At 39.5% G+C, this 19,749-nt stretch overlaps 1 protein-coding gene across 1 annotated transcript in view; it reads left to right on the plus strand.

Annotated features, from left to right (window-relative positions):
- cacna1ab (calcium channel, voltage-dependent, P/Q type, alpha 1A subunit, b) overlaps positions 1–19,749 on the plus strand; it is a 180,094-nt gene that overhangs the window by 73,069 nt on the left and 87,276 nt on the right. Inside the window, exon 10 of the mRNA XM_039613577.1 lies at positions 14,050–14,247. Within this exon, the coding sequence (XP_039469511.1) occupies positions 14,050–14,247 (198 nt within the window). The remainder of the gene's footprint in view (positions 1–14,049; positions 14,248–19,749) is intronic.

Genomic DNA, 19,749 nt, shown 5'->3' on the forward strand with positions numbered 1-19,749 from the left:
CTGTCTCTTACGGTGAAAGAATGATATCGATACTCCAAATAGATTTTGAGTTACAAAGCTTTGTTTGAGGGCAAGTCAAGGCAGTTTTGCTTCGCCTCTACTCAGTTATGGTGCATTACAAGTCAAATATCTTTAATAATTCATATTTTAATGATAAATTCTTAACACTTGAAGATTCCCCCATCTCTTCTGAACAAAACGGTGTAAGAATGACCGTTCTAGCCCCTACGGTTAGGAAATTATGGCCATTTGTTTGAGAGGAATCCTCCCTATGAGAAATACACTGCAGAAATCCTGTCTCTCTCTGTGCTGAGTGTGTAAAACGGCTGCACCTGTTTTGGCGGGAAAAAGTACACAGCCTCTCTGATTGGTGGATTCAAATTTAGCAGCTCCCAGGCTGCTTGACTGACCTAGAAACTTGCTTGTCTCTCCCTATATATGTGTGTGTGTGTGTGTGTGTGTGTGTGTGTGACAGAGAGAGAGAGAAGGGAGGCGAGAGAGAGTTTTATGGGAGCATCTTATTATATGATTTAAATTCAATATATTTAGACTGGTTGACTGAATTTGATCCTGTGTGTGTCTCTCTGTTCATGTGTGTTTCCATATGTGTCCATATTTGTGATTGTGTCACTGTTATACTTTTTTTTGCTGATTTTTTTCATTTAACAATTACATTTGAGGGACCCTTAGCATGTTCAGGATTCTTTCAGCTGTCCATTTTGCTTTTCCAATTTTTCTATTTAAGTTATTACTATTGTGTTGAGTCATAGCATTTCTGCTGCTTTTCAGTATTTGTGCTAAATACAGCATTTCTGCTGAATCATACTATTTCTGCTATTTCATAAGATTTGTACTAAATATAGTGTTTCTGCCAAATATAGTATTTCTGCTTAATTATAGTATTTCTGCCATTTTATAGTATTTGTGCTAAAACATAGTATTTCTACTAAATGTAGTATTTATGCTTAATCATACTATTTGTATATATTTCTGCCAGGTCCCCAGGCAGCTAATCCTCTGTTAGGACTGATACATATAAAATTTACATATCAGGACCTGCACGGCTTCCCAGCCAGCCAATCATATCTGAGGTCTGCCCTTTCTTCTCTCGTCATATCTCAGCGACAGATGTACAAAGAGCAATGCAAATCACAGTCAAAGTACACGAAAGTCCGTTGATTCACCCAGTACAAGAATTATGCTTCTAGTCCACCTAGTTTTTGAGTTACACGACGTTTTGTAACTCCAAAAACAGCGTTTTCGCCTCTCACCGCAATCTAATTCTGACTGCTCATCACCCTGTTTTCCAGGCGCTCGCTCTCTTTCCCAGTGGGCGCAGTTGGTAATGACACAGGTCTGCAACCCAAAGGTCGTGGGTTCAATTACACCTTGGGCAACATGTTTTTTCCTACAAATTAATACACTATCACAGACCACTAATTCGTATTCATCATTTATTACAATTCTGCAACCTTTTATGATTTTAGCAGCTTTTCTAATATGGACCTCAGATTCTTCTTAACACTCCATGGCACAAATACTGTTCCTTTTAGGCTCTGTGTATGTGTGTGTGTGTATCAATATTTCTCCCATTTTAAAGTATTACTCCTCCATAATTGTATTTCTGTTAAATCAAAGTACTTTTACTACATCTTAGTACTTCTGCTCAATCATAGTATTTCTGCTAAATCATAGTATTTTGCCAAATTATGGTTTTTGTGCCAAATCATAACATTTGTTTTATTTTATAGTATTACTACTAAGTGGAGGAATTTCTGTCATGTTACAGTATATGTGCTGATTACAGTATTTCTGCTAAATCATAGTATTTCTACTATATTATATTTTTCTTTCTAAATATAGCATTTCTGCTATATAATTGTATTACTGCTATGTTATAATATTTGTGCTAAACCAGAGTATTTCTGCTGAAACATAGTATTTCTGCCGAATGATAGTATTTCTGTCAAATTACAGTATTTGTGCTAAAACATAGTATTTTTTTTTAAATTTCAATATTAATAGTAAATTACAGTGTCTCTGGTAAATCGCAGCATTTCTGCTATGTTGTACTGTTTTTCTAAATCATAGTATTTCTGTAATGTTTAAGAATGTTTGGCTAAATATATTCTTTCTGTTATCTTATACTATTTCTCCTAAATTCTTGTATTTTTGAGAAGTTATCGTGTTTCTGGTAAGTTACAATATTTCTGCTAAGTTCTGCTATGCTATTGTATTTCTGCCAAGTATTATGTTTCCTCTAAGATATTGCAGTTCTGCTAAGTTACTACATTTTAGCAAAGTTCCTTTGCTTCTGCAAAGTTTTTACAAATTCTGCAACTTTTCAGCTTTTTCTGCTAGTTTCAGCAGACAGCTTCAGCATTACAGCATCCACACTGCATTTTCGCAGGAAATGCAAATTTTTCTAGTTATTCTTCTAGTTGCTTCCGTACACTTTTTGGCACTTAACTACTTTCTCAGTTTTCAGCCGATTTTCTCAGTTCAAACTCTATACTGTTCTGCTCTTTCTGCTAATGATGGCTATGACTTTTGGTGTTTATTACTGTTATACTTTTTAAAATATTACACTTTTTTCCTTTAATTTGTCCCATTGAAATGAATGGGAAACTTCCACAATTCTGCTAAAACTTGCTTGTCTTTGAAACTTAACTACTTTGTCATACTTTCACCTAGAAACTCCATTCAAACTTTAAAATGTTCTCAGATTATTGGGCTATTCCTGTCTGATTCAGCTTTTTCAGATCTTCTACTGTTTTAATCTTATCTCTCTTTAAGTTTTCAGTTGCAAAATTGTGATTTTCAGAAAATACATGCGTTGCTATGGTTGCTATGCAATTAAGTCAGAGTGAGTGCTGGTCCGTTCTGAATTTTCTCTTCATGTCTAAACAACTTCTTGCTACTCACTCAATTTCCACTCAACCCCCAAATTATACATCAAAACGTAGGTATTTTTGCTGGCTTTCAGACAATGTCACTATCTTTATTGTGAGATTTACCGTTTTTTCGCAATTTGCCTCGGAGTGACACAAGGTCTCAATACTCCCCATTCAAAGTCTATGGGGAGGTTTTGAAATTCAGAGCTGAAATTCTGAAACGGGAGGCATTTTCAAATCGCCATATCTCTTTAATAAAGCAAAGTTAGGACATGAGGCTTGTGCCAATATATCTTCAGACACTGCTGACACTCACAGTGGAAGCAGTTTTACAATTATCTTACCGTTGAGCAATGAATTACGTTTGTTTGAGGGGTGGAAATCTGTCCTTCTCTCAGTCTTCAAACTCTGGAAATGAAGCCGTTTCTTCTCTCGTCAAATCTCCGCGATGGAGGCACAAAGAGCTATCAAAATCGCAGTGAAAGTACACCAAAGTCCGCTGATTCACCCAGTACAAGAATTATGCTGCTAGCCCTCCTAGTTTTTGAGTTACACGACGTTTTGTAACTCCAAAAAGCGGCGTTTTTCGCCTCTCACCGCGATCTATTTTCTGACTGCCCAAGTATCTGTCTTTCAGACCGCCGCCCCTTTCCAGGTGGCGCAATTAGTAATGACACGGCTCTGCAGCTCAAAGGTCGTGGGTTCAATCCCACCTTGGTCCACGTTTTTTTTTTTTTCACTACAAATTTATACACTATCACAGACTTGTAATTTATATTGCTATTTTATTACAATTCTGCAAAGTTTGATGATTTTAGCAGCTTTTCTAATATGGACCTCAGATTCTTGTTAACGCTCCATGGCAGAAACAAGTACACAGCCTGATGAAGCAGACTGAGGCAGTACCTCTGATTGGTGAATTTGAGCAGAACCAGGTTGTTCTTTCATTTCATTTCTTTATTTATTTCACACATGGTTCAACAGTGTTTCTTTTTCTACATACAGAACCTTCTGCCTCTTTTCAGCAGAAATTCTGCTCATTCACCTCATCTCTTGTGTTGGAGTGCCCTCTTGTGGCGCCTTTTGGGTAGTGCCTTAGTAAACGTGAACACTGCAAAGAAGTGGTATCAGACTGGTTTGTAGTGGAGGAATTTGTTGCCAGTTTCTTTCATCTTTAATCCGTATTCATGTTGTAATGTAGTAACTTTTGTGGCACAAATACCACAATATGGCAGAAACACTATGTTTTGGCACAAATACTTTGATTTAGTATACTTTAGCTTCTTCACCCCTTTTCAGCAAAATTTTCATTTTTTCACCCCTTTTTCAGCACAAATTCCATTTTTTGAGCTGTTTTCAAAAAAAAAACTCTTTTCAGCAGAAACTCTGCTGATTCATCTCTTTTCAGCGCACGCTTTCTGCTCCTTTGCCTTTTTCTGCAGAAATTCTTCTGATTCACCTCTTTTCTGCAAAATTTTCAGCCTTTTCACCTCTTATCAGCACAATTCTCAGCAGCTTCTGCTCATTTCAGCAGAATTGTCAGTCTGTCCACCTCTTCTCTGTGAGAATGTGTTTGGGTCAGTGAGATGAGTAGCTGCTTTGAGCCTGGTAGGGCCAGGTTCGATTCCTGCTCAGGGCAACATTTTGTTTTCACCACCATACAACTTTTTGCAGTACCTCTGATTGGTGAAAATGAGCAGAACCAGGTTGTTCTTTCATTTCATTTCTTTATTTATTTCACACATGGTTCAACAGTGTTTCTTTTTCTACATACAGAACCTTCTGCCTCTTTTCAGCAGAAATTCTGCTCATTCACCTCATCTCTTGTGTTGGAGTGCCCTCTTGTGGCGCCTTTTGGGTAGTGCCTTAGTAAACATGAACACTGCAAAGAAGTGGTATCAGACTGGTTTGTAGTGGAGGAATTTGTTGCCAGTTTCTTTCATCTTTAATCCGTATTCATGTTGTAATGTAGTAGTACCACAATATGGCAGAAACACTATGTTTTGGCACAAATACTTTGATTTAGTATACTTTAGCTTCTTCATCTTCTTCACCCCTTTTCAGCAAAATTTTCATTTTTTTCACCCCTTTTCAGCACAAATTCCAGCTTTTTTGGCTGTATTCAGAAAAAAGACAACTCTTTTGAGCAGAAACTCTGCTGATTCATCTCTTTTCAGCGCAAGTTTCTGCTTCTTTGCCTCTTTTCTGCAGAAATTCTGCTGATTCACCTCTTTTCTGCAAAATTTTCAGCCTTTTCACCTCTTATCAGCACAATTGTCAGCAGCTTCTGCTCATTTCAGCAGAATTGTCCATCTCTCCACCTCTTCTTTGTAAGAATGACTTTGGCTCAGGGAAATGAATAGCCACCTTTGAGCAGAAATTCTGCTGATTCATCTCTTTTCAGTGCAACTTATTGCTTCTTTACCTCTTTTCTGCAGAAATTCTGCTGATTCACCTCTTTTCTGCAAAATTTTCAGCCTTTTCACTTCTTCTCAGCACAATTCTCAGCAGCTTCTGCTCATTTAGCAAAATTGTCAGATTCTCCATCTCCTGTTTTTGAGAGAAAGAGTTTGGTTCAGTGAGATGAGCAGCTACCTTGAGACGAGAAGGGCCAGGTTCAAATCCTGGTCATGGCAAAACCTGTTTTCAGTTTTCTCTTTTGTTCTTTTGTTCTGCCTCTTTTCTGCAGAAACTCTGCTGATTCATCTCTTTTCAGCGCAAGTTTCTGCTCCTTTGCCTCTTTTCTGCAGAAATTCTGCTGATTCACCTCTTTTCTGCAAAATTTTCAGCCCTTTCACCTCTTATCAGCACAATTCTCAGCAGCTTCTGCTAATTTCAGCAGAATTGTCAGTCTGTCCACCTCTTCTCTGTGAGAATGTGTTTGGGTCAGTGAGATGAGTAGCTGCTTTGAGCCTGGCAGTATATCTGTTATGTTATAGTATTACTACTAAATCACAGTATTTCTGCCAATTCAAGGAGGCTGACTGTTACTAAGTGCATCAGTGTACATAGGTCATCTCTTGTGTTGGAGTGCCCTCTTGTGGCGCCTTTTGGGTAGTGCCTTAGTAAACGTGAACACTGCAAAGAAGTGGTATCAGACTGGTTTGTAGTGGAGGAATTTGTTGCCAGTTTCTTTCATCTTTAATCCGTATTCATGTTGTAATGTAGTAGTACCACAATATGGCAGAAACACTATGTTTTAGCACAAATACTTTGATTTGGTATACTTTAGCTTCTTCACCCCTGTAGGCAAAATTTTCATTTTTTTCACCCCTTTTCAGCACAAATTCCAGCTTTTTTGGCTGTTTTCAGAAAAACAAAACTCTTTTCAGCAGAAACTCTGCTGATTCATCTCTTTTCAGCGCAACTTATTGCTTCTTTACCTCTTTTCTGCAGAAATTCTGCTGATTCACCTCTTTTCTGCAAAATGTTCAGCCTTTTCACCTCTTATCAGCACAAATCTCAGCTGTTTTCAGAAAAAAAACTCTTTTGAGCAGAAATTCTGCTGATTCATCTCTTTTAGGCGCAACTTATTGCTTCTTTACCTCTTTTCTGCAGAAATTCTGTTGATTCACCTCTTTTCTGCAAAATTTTCAGCCTTTTCACTTCTTCTGAGCACAGTTCTCAGCAGCTTCTGCTCTTTAGCAAAATTGTCAGTTTCTCCATCTCTTGTTTTGTGAGAATGAGTTTGGTTCAGTGAGATGAGCAGCTGCCTTGAGACCAGAAGGACCAAGTTCAAATCCCGGTCGTGGCAAAACCTGTTTTCAGTTTTCTCTTTTGTTCTGCCTCTTTTCTGCAGAAATTCTGCTCATTCACCTCATCTCTTGTGTTGGAGTGCCCTCTTGTGGCGCCTTTTGGGTAGTGCCTTAGTAAACGTGAACACTGCAAAGAAGTGGTATCAGACTGGTTTGTAGTGGAGGAATCTGTTGCCAGTTTCTTTCATCTTTAATCCGTATTCATGTTGTAATGTAGTAGTACCACAATATGGCAGAAACACTATGTTTTAGCACAAATACTTTGATTTAGTATACTTTAGCTTCTTCAGCTTCTTCACCCCTTTTCAGCAAAATTTTCATTTTTTTCACCCCTTTTCAGCACAAATTCCAGCTTTTTGGCTGTATTCAGAAAAAAGACAACTCTTTTGAGCAGAAACTCTGCTGATTCATCTCTTTTCAGCGCAAGTTTCTGCTTCTTTGCCTCTTTTATGCAGAAATTCTGCTGATTCACCTCTTTTCTGCAAAATTTTCAGCCTTTTCACCACTTATCAGCACAATTGTCAGCAGCTTCTGCTCATTTCAGCAGAATTGTCCGTCTCTCCACCTCTTCTTTGTAAGAATGACTTTGGCTCAGGGAAATGAATAGCTGCCTTTGAGCAGAAATTCTGCTGATTCACCTCTTTTCTGCAAAATTTTCAGCCTTTTCACTTCTTCTCAGCACAATTCTCAGCAGCTTCTGCTCATTTAGCAAAATTGTCAGTTTCTCCATCTCTTGTTTTTGAGAGAAAGAGTTTGGTTCAGTGAGATGAGCAGCTGCCTTGAGACGAGAAGGGCCAGGTTCAAATCCCGGTCATGGCAAAACCTGTTTTCATTTTTCTCTTTTGTTCTTTTGTTCTGCCTCTTTTCTGCAGCAATTCTGCTGATTTACCTCTTTTCTGCAAAATTTTCAGCCTTTTCACCCCTTATCAGCACAATTCTCAGCAGCTTCTGCTCATTTTAGCAGAATTGTCGGTCTCTCCTCCTCTTTTTTTGAGAGAATGAGTTTAGCTCAGTGAGATGAGTAGCTGCCTTGAGACCAGGAGGGCCAGGTTCAAATCCTGCTCAGGGCAACATGTTTTTTTTTCACCACCATACAACTTTTTGCAACTTTTCATCTTTTTCAGCTTTTCAGCAGACAGCTTCAGCGTTAAGGCATCCACACAGCATTTTCGCAGGAAATGCAAATTTTCTAGTTATTATTATTCTCCATCTTCCGCCTAAATTTCGCACGTATCACGCCCGCAGTTTTGAGACAAGCTTCATATATGTTACCTCATTTTGTGCGGCCGGATCTGGAATGGTGTGCTATGACTTTTGGTGTTTATGAATTTTATAGTTTTTAAATATTAATATTTTAGTGAAAATTTTCCCGCCCTCTGCCAAACAGTTTTGACATTAGGATTACATATGTTAGATCATTTTGTGCGGCTGGAGCTGGACTATTATGTTGTGACTTTTGGTGTTTATGACTTTTATAGTTTTTAAATATTAATATTTTAGTACAAATTTAGGCCAATTCATCTTTTGGCGCCAAATAAACAGACTTCATTTGTGGTGTCTTGGCTCTCTCTAGTGGTATACCGGGAGTAGTACAGCCGAAAAGATTTATCCTTGTGTTGAAAACTCCATATCCCACAATTCATAGCACGCCTCTACAGAGTGAACAATGGCGGCCACCACTTCGCTTTATATGTCTTTATTCGTGTTTCTAGGTCACAAAATAAACTTTTAAGATATTTTCAGGCGAGAATGTAGGTGTGTAAACTTCAAATATCTGCTTGTTTTATCAAGACATCCCATATTTAGCGACAGTGCTCTGACGACGTTGGTCCTGCCTGACAGCTAGCCGGCTACCTAGCTAGCTGCCGCACTTGGCTGCAAATGGATAGCGAGGGACTCTCTCTGTCGTTTCACCTCCCGGTCTCTCGCAAATGCTCGCACAGAATCGGAGTTACAGCTGGATGTGGAAAAATAACTGAGTTGTTTGGTGGTGCTATAACGCCGGAGCTACAACAGTGGGCAGCTATCCACCGTGTATGACAGAAAGGACATGCCGCGACCGCCAATCGACCGGTGTTTGCTAACGCGGAGGTCAATCGTGGATCAGGAAAGCGAAGGCAGGAGCGTGAGGTGAACTGAATTTCAGGTAAGAAGTTATGACCTGCACTCTATTTGGGTCAGATATAAACCGAGTTTAGGTGTAGTTTATTTAGCAGCAGTTCTCTTATGTGTTGCTGATAGCCGGCTAGCTAGCTAGCGCCGCTAGCATAGTTAGCTAGCACCGCTAGCGACCCTTCGTGAAAAAGCACCCAGGCTTGGCTTATATTGAGGCGGGTGAAACTCGTGTCAGCACCGGTCGCTCGCCGACAGTATGTGTTTTAGCTGGACTTATTTTTCGTTTATATGGACCGATGATTTATTTATTTATTCATTTTAGTAACGGTATAAACAGTGAAAGGTGGTGGATTGGCCAGATGTAAACTTCAAATATCTGCTCGTGTTACCAAGACATCCCATATTAGCTCTGATGTTTTCGGTGCCTGCAAAGAGCTAGACAGGTAGCTAGCTAACCCGAGCTGGCTGTCTTTTGACTCAGGGTCATAGCTGGACTTATTTTTCGTTTTTATGAGCCGATGAGGGTTTTTTTTTTTTTAGTAACGGTACAAACAGTGAAAGGCGGTGGATTGTCCAGATGCTGGTCGATGTGGAAAAAATAACTGAGTTGTTTGGTAGTCGCTGACGCCGAGCTACAACCGAGGGCAGCTATCCACCGTGTGTGTCAGAAAGAACATGCGGGAACGAGGCGGCGAGATGCGACCGCCGATCGACCGGTGGTAGATCGTGGATCAGGGAAACCGAAGGCAGGAGAAGCAGGCGGCTGCCGGTCGGAGCGTGAGGTGAACTGAATTTCAGGTAAGAAGTTATGACCTGCACTCTATTTGGGTCAGATATAAACCGAGTTTAGGTGTAGTTTATTTTCGTTGTGCTGACTTTTTACAATCAGTTATAATAACTCGTACTGCGTGGTAGCTAGCACGATGGAGTTTCTATACAGCTGTGTGCACGCTAAGTTACTGATGTTGAACTTTATGACAGCCTCCCTGTCATTCTCTCGCCTGTTCAAACTTCAGTCATGAAACTGATCAATGATCGGCTTTTCTCTCTTGTTTGTTTATCGCGCTAAACAACAGCAGCACGTTTAAGCTTGATCAGCTGTTGTTAGAATTCATTTGATTTTAATTTCTAGTATCAGCTGATGTTTGCTGGAGCCACAGCTGTAGAAGCGGCTGGTCGAAACCAGGAGATGACCTTACTGAATCATCAGAGCTGAACTGGTGATGGAGAAACAGGTTTACCTTTTTTTTAGGTGACATGAATGAGTTGAAGGGAAGTTATGAACTGTTTCTGAGAGAAATAAACACCAAGCTCCTTTTTTTATTTAGCTGACAGCTGGTAACTGTGCAGGGGCGGATCTAGCAAAGCTTTTGCCATAATTTTATTATTGAACAACAACCATGTTCTCAATGAACCCAAAAAACACATTAATATCAAAGCTGAATGTTTTCGGAAGTAGTTTTTAGTTTGTGTTTAGTTTTAGCTATTTTAGGGGATATCTGTGTGTGCAGGTGACTATTACTGTGCATAATTATTAGGCAACTTAACAAAAACAAATATATACCCATTTCAATTATTTATTTTTACCAGTGAAACCAATATAACATCTCCACATTCACAAATATACATTTCTGACATTCAAAAACAAAACAAAAACAAATCAGCGACCAATATAGCCACCTTTCTTTGCAAGGACACTCAGAAGCCTGCCATCCATGGATTCTGTCAGTGTTTTGATCTGTTCACCATCAACATTGCGTGCAGCAGCAACCACAGCCTCCCAGACACTGTTCAGAGAGGTGTACTGTTTTCCCTCCTTGTAAATCTCACATTTGATGATGGACCACAGGTTCTCAATGGGGTTCAGATCAGGTGAACAAGGAGGCCATGTCATTAGTTTTCTTCTTTTAAACCCTTTCTTGCCAGCCACACTGTGGAGTACTTGGACGCGTGTGATGGAGCATTGTCCTGCATGAAAATCATGTTTTTCTTGAAGGATGCAGACTTCTTCCTGTACCACTGCTTGAAGAAGGTGTCTTCCAGAAACTTGCAGTAGGACTGGGAGTTGAGCTTGACGCCATCCTCAACCCGAAAAGGCCCCACAAGCTCACCTTTGATGATACCAGCCCAAACCAGTACTCCACCTCCACCTTGCTGGCGTCTGAGTGGGACTGGAGCTCTCTGCCCTTTACCAATCCAGCCACGGGCCCATCCATCTGGCCCATCAAGACTCACTCTCATTTCATCAGTCCATAAAACCTTAGAAAAATCAGTCTTGAGATATTTCTTGGCCCAGTCTTGACGTTTCAGCTTGTGTGTCTTGTTCAGTGGTGGTCGTCTTTCAGCCTTTCTTACCTTGGCCATGTCTCTGAGTATTGCACACCTTGTGCTTTTGGGCACTCCAGTGATGTTGCAGCTCTGAAATATGGCCAAACTGGTGGCAAGTGGCATCTTGGCAGCTGCACGCTTGACTTTTCTCAGTTCATGGGCAGTTATTTTGCGCCTTGGTTTTTCCACACGCTTCTTGCGACCCTGTTGACTATTTTGAATGAAACGCTTGATTGTTCGATGATCACGCTTCAGAAGCTTTGCAATTTTAAGACTGCTGCATGCCTCTGCAAGATATCTCACTATTATTTGACTTTTCTGAGCCTGTCAAGTCCTTCTTTTGACCCATTTTGCCAAAGGAAAGGAAGTTGCCTAATAATTATGCACACCTGATATAGGGTGTTGATGTCATTAGACCATACCCCTTCTCATTACAGAGATGCACATCACCTAATATGCTTAATTGGTAGTAGGCTTTCGAGCCTATACAGCTTGGAGTAAGACAACATGCATGAAGAGGATGATGTGGACAAAATACTCATTTGCCTAATAATTCTGCACTCCTGTATAAAATATTTAGCTTTTATTAAATAGTTATCTGAATCTTACAACCAAAGTTTGTATAATAATACACAAGATTGGCTGTAGACCATTGTTCATCATTCAGAACACTGTGTAAAAATAACAAAAAACAAAAAGTGAATGCAAAAGTGCATAAATATTTATTTTACGTGTTTGATGTGTGTGGCGGGGCGTGGTCTGCAGTGCCGCTGCAGGGGAGGTGGACCCACCTGAGGGGCATCTGCAATCACACCTCTCGGGCGTAGTCTGTGCTCTCTCGGCTGTTTTTGGGTGTGTGTCGGGCTGTGAGTTGAAAATCTACAGCTGGCTGGGAGGGTACACCAACCATGTGTGAAAAGTGGTCCATAACGTACTGGTTCAAAGTGTGTTCGTGCAAACATTGTCGGGGTCTGCCGTGGTACAGAGGGACTTCTGCTTATGAACCTGTGTGCACAGCGTCTGCAAATCGGGGCTGTACAAAGTGACCTCATCTTTACCCAAAACTGTAAGCTGTCATCTGTGAGGCGCGAGCGGTGTTTGTTTTTACCATAATTCATGGTGGAGAATGGCTGCTCTTCTGAGTTTTGCTGTCTGTAGCCGTATGAATGGAAAACTACACAGATTAGCAGCGGCATAGGCACACATAAAATTTCTTCTGAAATTTTCGCTTTCTAGTTAATGTTATCATTGTACTGTTTTTCCTTTTTTATAACACCAATAGTATATTACAACACTACTACACTACTTTACTACTAATATACAATAGTATATTAGTTTATATTTTATTATGTATCCATCACGGGTCTGTGTGAATCTGCAGCTTCACACCTTCCCAAGCTGGAGACATTTTCCTTGGCTGAACAATGACACAGCCTTAATATACCTTATGCATCTCTCTTTTTTATTTGATATATTTTCGTGTGAATTATCTGGTTTCATGCATTCTATCCATTCCATAGCTTGGTTGTCTTCCCAATTTTGTTTCATTGTTAATACCAGTTTACAGGTTGTTAACCTTCCTATTATCTCCTATTATCATGCTTATCACAGATAAGCTCTGCTTTAATTTAAGTTAACCTTAATTTAACTCTTGTGTATGCTTTGATTTCTTTCTAGCTTCCTTTTCAGTATTTATTTCTGCTTGGAGGGTTTCTTATAATTTAGTTAATGCATTTTCCCTCCCACGTGGGACATTTAGGTGTTCTTTGGATTTCTCCATCTATATGCACTAATTTGTCCGGCTCCTGGACATTTCTTTTCTAACCACTGCTCGTCAGCAGTGAGTTACCCATTTTAATCCTCTTAATTCTTTTAACACTTTACAACTACACAACTGCGGCACCTTCTCTGGCACGAGAATCGAGAGAGGTAGTTGACACGGCCTTCTACTTTCAAGCTATTCTTGAAAGCGGTGTCATCTATATGTGATGAAACACGACCTGTTTCTCTCTTTTCACCAGTACTTGGGTGGCCAACAGCAAACAAAATAGTGGAATAGTTCAGCCTCCTTATTGTGCTGTAAAATCAACTTATTCCACCAACAAAATGAAACAACAACAATACCTTTTTCAACGCCAAGACTACGTTTTTGGATTTGAGGTTTATCTAAAAATGCTTCCAGCCTTTTTCCAGGCGAGCCTTTACTTTTAGAAATCCACCTAAAAATGCTTCCAGCCCTTTTCCAGGCGAGCCTTTACTTTTAGAAATCCACCTAAAAATGCTTCCAGCCCTTTTCAGGCGAGCCTTTACTTTTAGGAATGCTACCAGCCCCTCTGGGCGAGCCTAAACGTTTTACGCGAGGTGTCTGAGTGTTAATATTCACCTGGTTGCTGCCGGTCTCTCAGGTCTACCTCATCGACCCCCACCCGCCGGACCACTTATAAGAACGCCGGCCAGAACCCGAACGTTACGTCTCTGGACTTTATATCCTCTACCTAGAGAGGAGCTGTCGACAGACTTCAGCGCGGGCTTCTCACGACGTCAGGGCTCGATGAGGCTTTCCTGTGGGGTCACACAAAAGTGCTGTGTCCCATCCGGGTCGAAGGACCAAGAAATGTCAGGAGTTTTCCTGTATTGCAACTCAGGTCGGAATAAAACGCTCAGACAGGTTTACGTGTACACGGTCGAGACTCAGGGAGACTCGCACTGTGCAATAAAAAGAAAGAGTCTTTATTCAGAGAGCACATACAGGAAGAGAGAAAATAGAACTGCAGGCTTCCTGTGTAACTTCCCCATTTAGGAGTCTGCACAGAGTTGCAGAGTTTAAGCTGAATACTGAAAAGAGCAAACACATTTAGATAATGAAACGTACTTTTAAGCATAACATAATAAAAATCCCAAAATCCTAAAAAATCTCTTTTCACCCTTCATCCCCGTTTTCTCCTTCTTCTTCTTAGGTTTTGCACGCTCCAGCATAAAGAGCGGTAAGGAGGGCTCCAATTACAGCAAGAAAGAGCGACGGCTGCGATTCTTCATCCGTAAGATAGTGAAGACGCAGGCTTTCTACTGGATAGTACTCTTTCTCGTGGGCCTCAACACCATCTGTGTGGCCGTGGTGCACTACGACCAGCCTGAGATGCTCACTGACTTTCTCTGTGAGTAAAGCCATAGACTGTACAGAAAAGATGGATGCACTGTGATGACAAACACTTGTTTGTGGACCCCAATTTTTAAGTTTTGATACTAGATGCCTTCAGTATAAAGGTACATTCATGGATTCTATAGACACATCACACACACACAGTTGGCTGCTAATTACTGCTAGCATTTTAATAAATTAACACAGGAATTTCCCTCAATTTCCCTGGTTCAGTTTGCCTTTATATTTTGCTAGAGCCACATTTTCTGATTATTTTTTAAAGTGCTCTTGAGAAATAATTCAATGTTTTTCTGTGGACATTGGCTGCTTTTTCTCTTTGTTTTCAGTCTAGTGTTTTTTAAGTGACCATTTTCAGAGGAATGTTTTTCTGTTTGTTGAGCACCTAAGTCAAATGATCCAGTGTTGTGTTTTCAAATAACACATACCTTAGCAAAAAGCTAATTTTAAATTGTATCTAAAAGCACGTTTTTACTAGCAGCCTGTCGCAAAAATACATAATTTGTTCCCATTTCTTTAATTTATGAAAAAATGTCACAGATAACACAGTTTAACAGGCATAAAGTAGTATTTTTGTACATAAAATAGTATTTTTGTATCAACAAGGTGATTCCCAATGAGCTATTAGTTTACAACTTGGCATGGTGTGCAGTGTGTCCTTGAAAGAATTAAAGGAAATTGGATGAAAGTAGAAGTGGTTGAAACCTCATCTACGGTAAGTGAATAGTATCTGAAAGTCGTGGCAAAAGTCCAGCAAAGACTTGACACGGGACCTAAGAGATGCCCTTAAGTTGATCCATCCATTGTTTGAGGAAGCGTCAGCAGAAATGGTCTCAGTGAAAGGCTGTCCATCAAGAAGTCATTCTTAAGGAAGAGAAATGGGGAGAAGGCTCAGGTATCATCATCGTCGTCATCTTTCTTTATAAAGCACTTTAAAACAACCACAGCTGACGCAAAACTATATAATAATAATTCGGTATGCCTAATTATGGAGGACCACAAGAGCCACGCGCATCGAAATAAAAATTTCTGTGCTTTAATAATGAATTGTAGAATAAATTCTGCAATTGTAAATTCATTTTTGAATTCCAATTTAATAAACTGCATTTCAAAATCCTTTTTCCACTTGCATTTCAAAAAACTTTTTCCAATTGCACTTTAATAAACTGCATTTTAAAATCCTTTTTTCAGTTGCAATTTAATAAACTGCAGTTCAAAATCCTTTTTCCACTTGCAATTTAATAAACTGCAGTTCAAAATCCCTTTTCCACTTGCAATTTAATAAACTGCAGTTCAAAATCCTTTTTCCACTTGCAATTTAATAAACTGCAGTTCAAAATCCTTTTTCCACTTGCAATTTAATAAACTGCAGGTCAAAATCCTTTTTTCCACTTGCAATTTAATAAACTGCAGTTCAAAATCCTTTTTCCACTTGCAATTTAATAAACTGCAGGTCAAAATCCTTTTTCCACCTGCAATTTAATAAACTGCAGTTGAAAATCCATTTCCCTTTCCTGTTCGCTCCTGGATTAGCTGCTGGATTAGCTCCTGGATTAGCTGCTGGATTAGCTCTTCGATTAACAACTTGCTGGAGGCTATTCAAATTAGCCACACCGTGGGATGTAAGGAGCTCTCTGATTGGTTGGTCAGACACAGGCTGTCTGCCAGCCTGGATTTTTCTAGCTCATAGCTTCGCCCTGCTAGGAAGCCTGTGTGCTTGTACAAAGGCCGTTCAGCGTCGGGATTTACACTGCGGCTCGACACGGATATGTGAAGAATGAAGGGACCCTGCAGCGAAACGGAGAGCCAACCTCTGACTGAGTGCCTGTCAACACAGTCTGACCACCTGTTGAAGGTAAGGTGCTAACGTGGCTAACGCTAGCATCACCGCACGTAGCCCCGTTATTTTAAGATCATCTTAGCTAATGAAAGTTTTACGTCGCAGCTGTACGAGCTCGCTACGTGTTTTGTAAGCTGCTGTGCTCTTCACAGATAAAGCTGGAAGCAGCTCAGACTGTTAGAACCAGCACTGAGCCCTGTTACATTTATACAGTGTTAGAGCAACGGCTGCAACCTACAGCCTTTAAACTAGCGATTAAAATGCTGACAGTAAACTCGTCAGTCCAGATGTTACCACATTACTCTGTGGTACTTAGAGTTAAAAACAACTGAGACAGGCTGATTAAAATAACAGCTGTCATTTCTCTCATTCCTTATATCAAGACTGGAGATCACACTACTGATTTCAGTTCATTTAATATGTGAGTGCACAGATTCATTCTCAACTGGACATAAATGATGATCAAAGGTTGTATACATGATGAATTCATCAAATCCCAGCCTCTAACACAGTGCGCTAAATCTTAGCTTTGAATGTCCAGTATATTCTAATCAGTGCAATGTAAGCATTCACTGAACCTACAGTATCTACACCTGTGTGGTAAAGGTACAGATAATGAAATTTAATTATTAATACAATATACATCATGAAAAATGAAAGCTGAAATTGATTCAGTTTAGTACTTTTCTCTGTATGCTCTGTGATTATAAAGGCCTTAAATTCTGTGATATATACTGTAAATGATGTTCACAGAGGTCTTAAAGTACTTAAATCACTGCTGATAGTCTGGTTGTTTACATTTTCACATGTTTTTGTGTCTGTAGGGCTGTTTGATGACGATTTGGACTCCTCTGGGAGATGAGGACACACCCACATCTGTTCCATACTGCAGCCATGGATGGTGTTACAGCTCTCAGTCAGCTTTGGGCCATCAGACGCACACACTGGAAAACCAGCGCCTATACTTCATGCAGGAGAGACGGCCTCAGTGATGTAGGTTCATAAGCGAGTTCAAACATTTCTGGCCTCTTATCACTTAGATTTTGAATGCATTTAAAGCAGGAACTGCACACTAGGGGTGGGTTTTAATAATCGATTCCTCGATTAAAATAGATTCTGGCTTGATAACGTGAAATCGATTCATTAAAATCCTGAATCGATTTTTTAATATAAATTTATTTTGCCCGAAACGCCAGAATCTCAGGTGAAACCTCACAAAATTTCAACAACCACCAAACAGCTAAGACAGTAAATGAGAGCAGGTACACGGATTCTGCACAAGGACGTAAACACACAGCGCGACCCGCGGATCAGAATCAGTGAGATGTCGCCTTTCTCACCCGACGGGCGCTGCAGCTTTAAGCGTCTGCGCCGCGGCGGCAATCACTTTCTGGCACAACAACTGCACGGACACGGTCGGGCTGAAAGCCGACAGCTCGCTGATTCTGATGTTTCGCGGGTAGCACTTTGTGTTCACGCCCTTTTGCGCTGATTCTAAAGCTGTTAGTTTTATCTCTCTCCAAAAAATATTGACCGAACCAGCAGCAAAAGAAGATCCAAACTACGCTTCACATAAACATCGTCATGAATTCCCTCTGACTTTTACTGTTTTGCTTCACCCACGATAAAATCACACTTCATGCACAGCTCTCTCTCTCTCTCTGTACTGTTTTCTGCATTATTTGCTTGCTTGTTATGCGCAACTCTACTGTTGTTTACAGCGCTGTCGGCCGCTGTTTTTTTTTTTTTTCGTTTTACATACTTCCGAAAAGAAAACCTAATTTCTGCCGTTCAATACTGAACATATTTAAACTTTTTAAAGTTATGCGAAATGCAAAACGCTTAGCTTGTGTCTCTAATAAAACCGCTGTAACGTCAGAGGTAACGTTCATATGTTGATTAATGGTTTTCTTTCGTTTTTGATGTACTGCAGATACATATTTTATAAAATCTCAGGCCAGGAAAACCACCTTCATGTTTTTCTGTTTTATCTTCAGCTACTTTGACACAAAGAAATCTGCTGTGATGCTCACACCTTTGATAGTCTTGCGTGTGTCAGCTTCCTTTTATAGATACAAAAATATGTCAATGTACTGATCTTAATTATATTTCTGTCAAAATTTCCCAGATTCAAATCGAATTGAATCGAATTGAATTGAATCGGGACCTTGTGAATCGAAATGAATCGATTCTAGAAATAAGTGACGATACCCAGCCTTACTGCACACCTAGCTGTCAAAAGTTTGGCAGCATGAGTACTGTAAAGTTTTGTAGGGTCCTTGTTAAAAAATTCCACAAGCACCACACCACATTTGTCATATACAGTTCCATTTTGTACAGGACATTTTTGAAATTATGTGTATATATGTGTGTGTGTATGTATGTATATATATATATATATATATATATATATATATATATATATATATATATATATATATATATATATATATATAATCTCTATCTCCTAGTTATCCACTTGTCAGTAATTTTTGAGTAAATGGATGTCACTGATAAATCAGTGGTGATTCACCTGCAAATGTTTTTAACTAACTTTGTTTTTCGTAGAATTCATCAGCAGCTGTGGAGAGATGCATTTGAATATCTTCTGGTTCCACTTTTCCTTACCTGGAAGCGGAGTATTGCTGATTTCTGACAAGGACACAAACCTCAGTGCTTATCATGGGTGTTACATCCTCTGTGCAGCAATTCCAGAGACAACGAGAGAGCAACGACCACTCATTAAGACCATACAGAAATCTGTCCCTTTCTGGCAGCTGTGGAAACTTCCAATAAGAAAGTTTGCATTCTTAGAACAATGCTGGATCATGTGTGATGTGTCATCATATGAGGATATTACATTTTGCCTTAATTCTGCTCAATTAAGTGTTTTGATCGTTGATCCAGTATGGCAGCTTTGTGTTGTGCTGCAAGTTAAAACCCATTGTCCTCATGAGCACAGCATCTAACAACTCTCCTTAAAAAAAAAAGTCGATTGACTTTAACTGGACACAATGGTTTCCAGTGGGAGATACATTCATCACTCATCCGTGACACTGGAGAAGTCACCTGGATGAGTGATAAAACAATTTTCCATGGAAAATCCAGAGGAACTAAACTTTGTTGTTGTTTCTTTGGGCTCAATTTTGCCTGAGGCTGAAATTGAGCCCAATTTCTTCTTTCAGAAGAATGTTTTCTTCTGAAAGAAGAAAACATTTTGCCAATAATCAGATAAAAAACATTGTTGAACCAGGTGGTATTCTCTGGAGTTTAAGACCAAAACTGAACTCAGTGAATTGACATTAGACTGGAATTCATAAGATGAATAGAAATACTGCTGAAGCTGAATGATATATGTATATATATATATATATATATATATATATATATATATATATGTGTATGTATGTGTGTGTGTGTGATCTTTTTTTTCTCCAATTCACCAGGTCTGTAAAGTTCAGTATGACTGTGGTACATGATACAAAAGAATAAATACAGAACAATAACAACTTTATGTGAATAACTTTACTCTTCTTAAAAATAACTCATAAAACAAGTAAAAGTACAAATGTGTACAAGTTAGAGACTTCCTCAGTAAGTTTACACTCTTTTGGATTGATTTTAATTGTGTGTTAAAGAGAAAGAGATTAGAGGTAAAGT

Source organism: Oreochromis aureus, linkage group 6 (assembly GCF_013358895.1).
Source record: "Oreochromis aureus strain Israel breed Guangdong linkage group 6, ZZ_aureus, whole genome shotgun sequence".
Classification (NCBI taxonomy): Eukaryota; Metazoa; Chordata; class Actinopteri; order Cichliformes; family Cichlidae; genus Oreochromis; species Oreochromis aureus.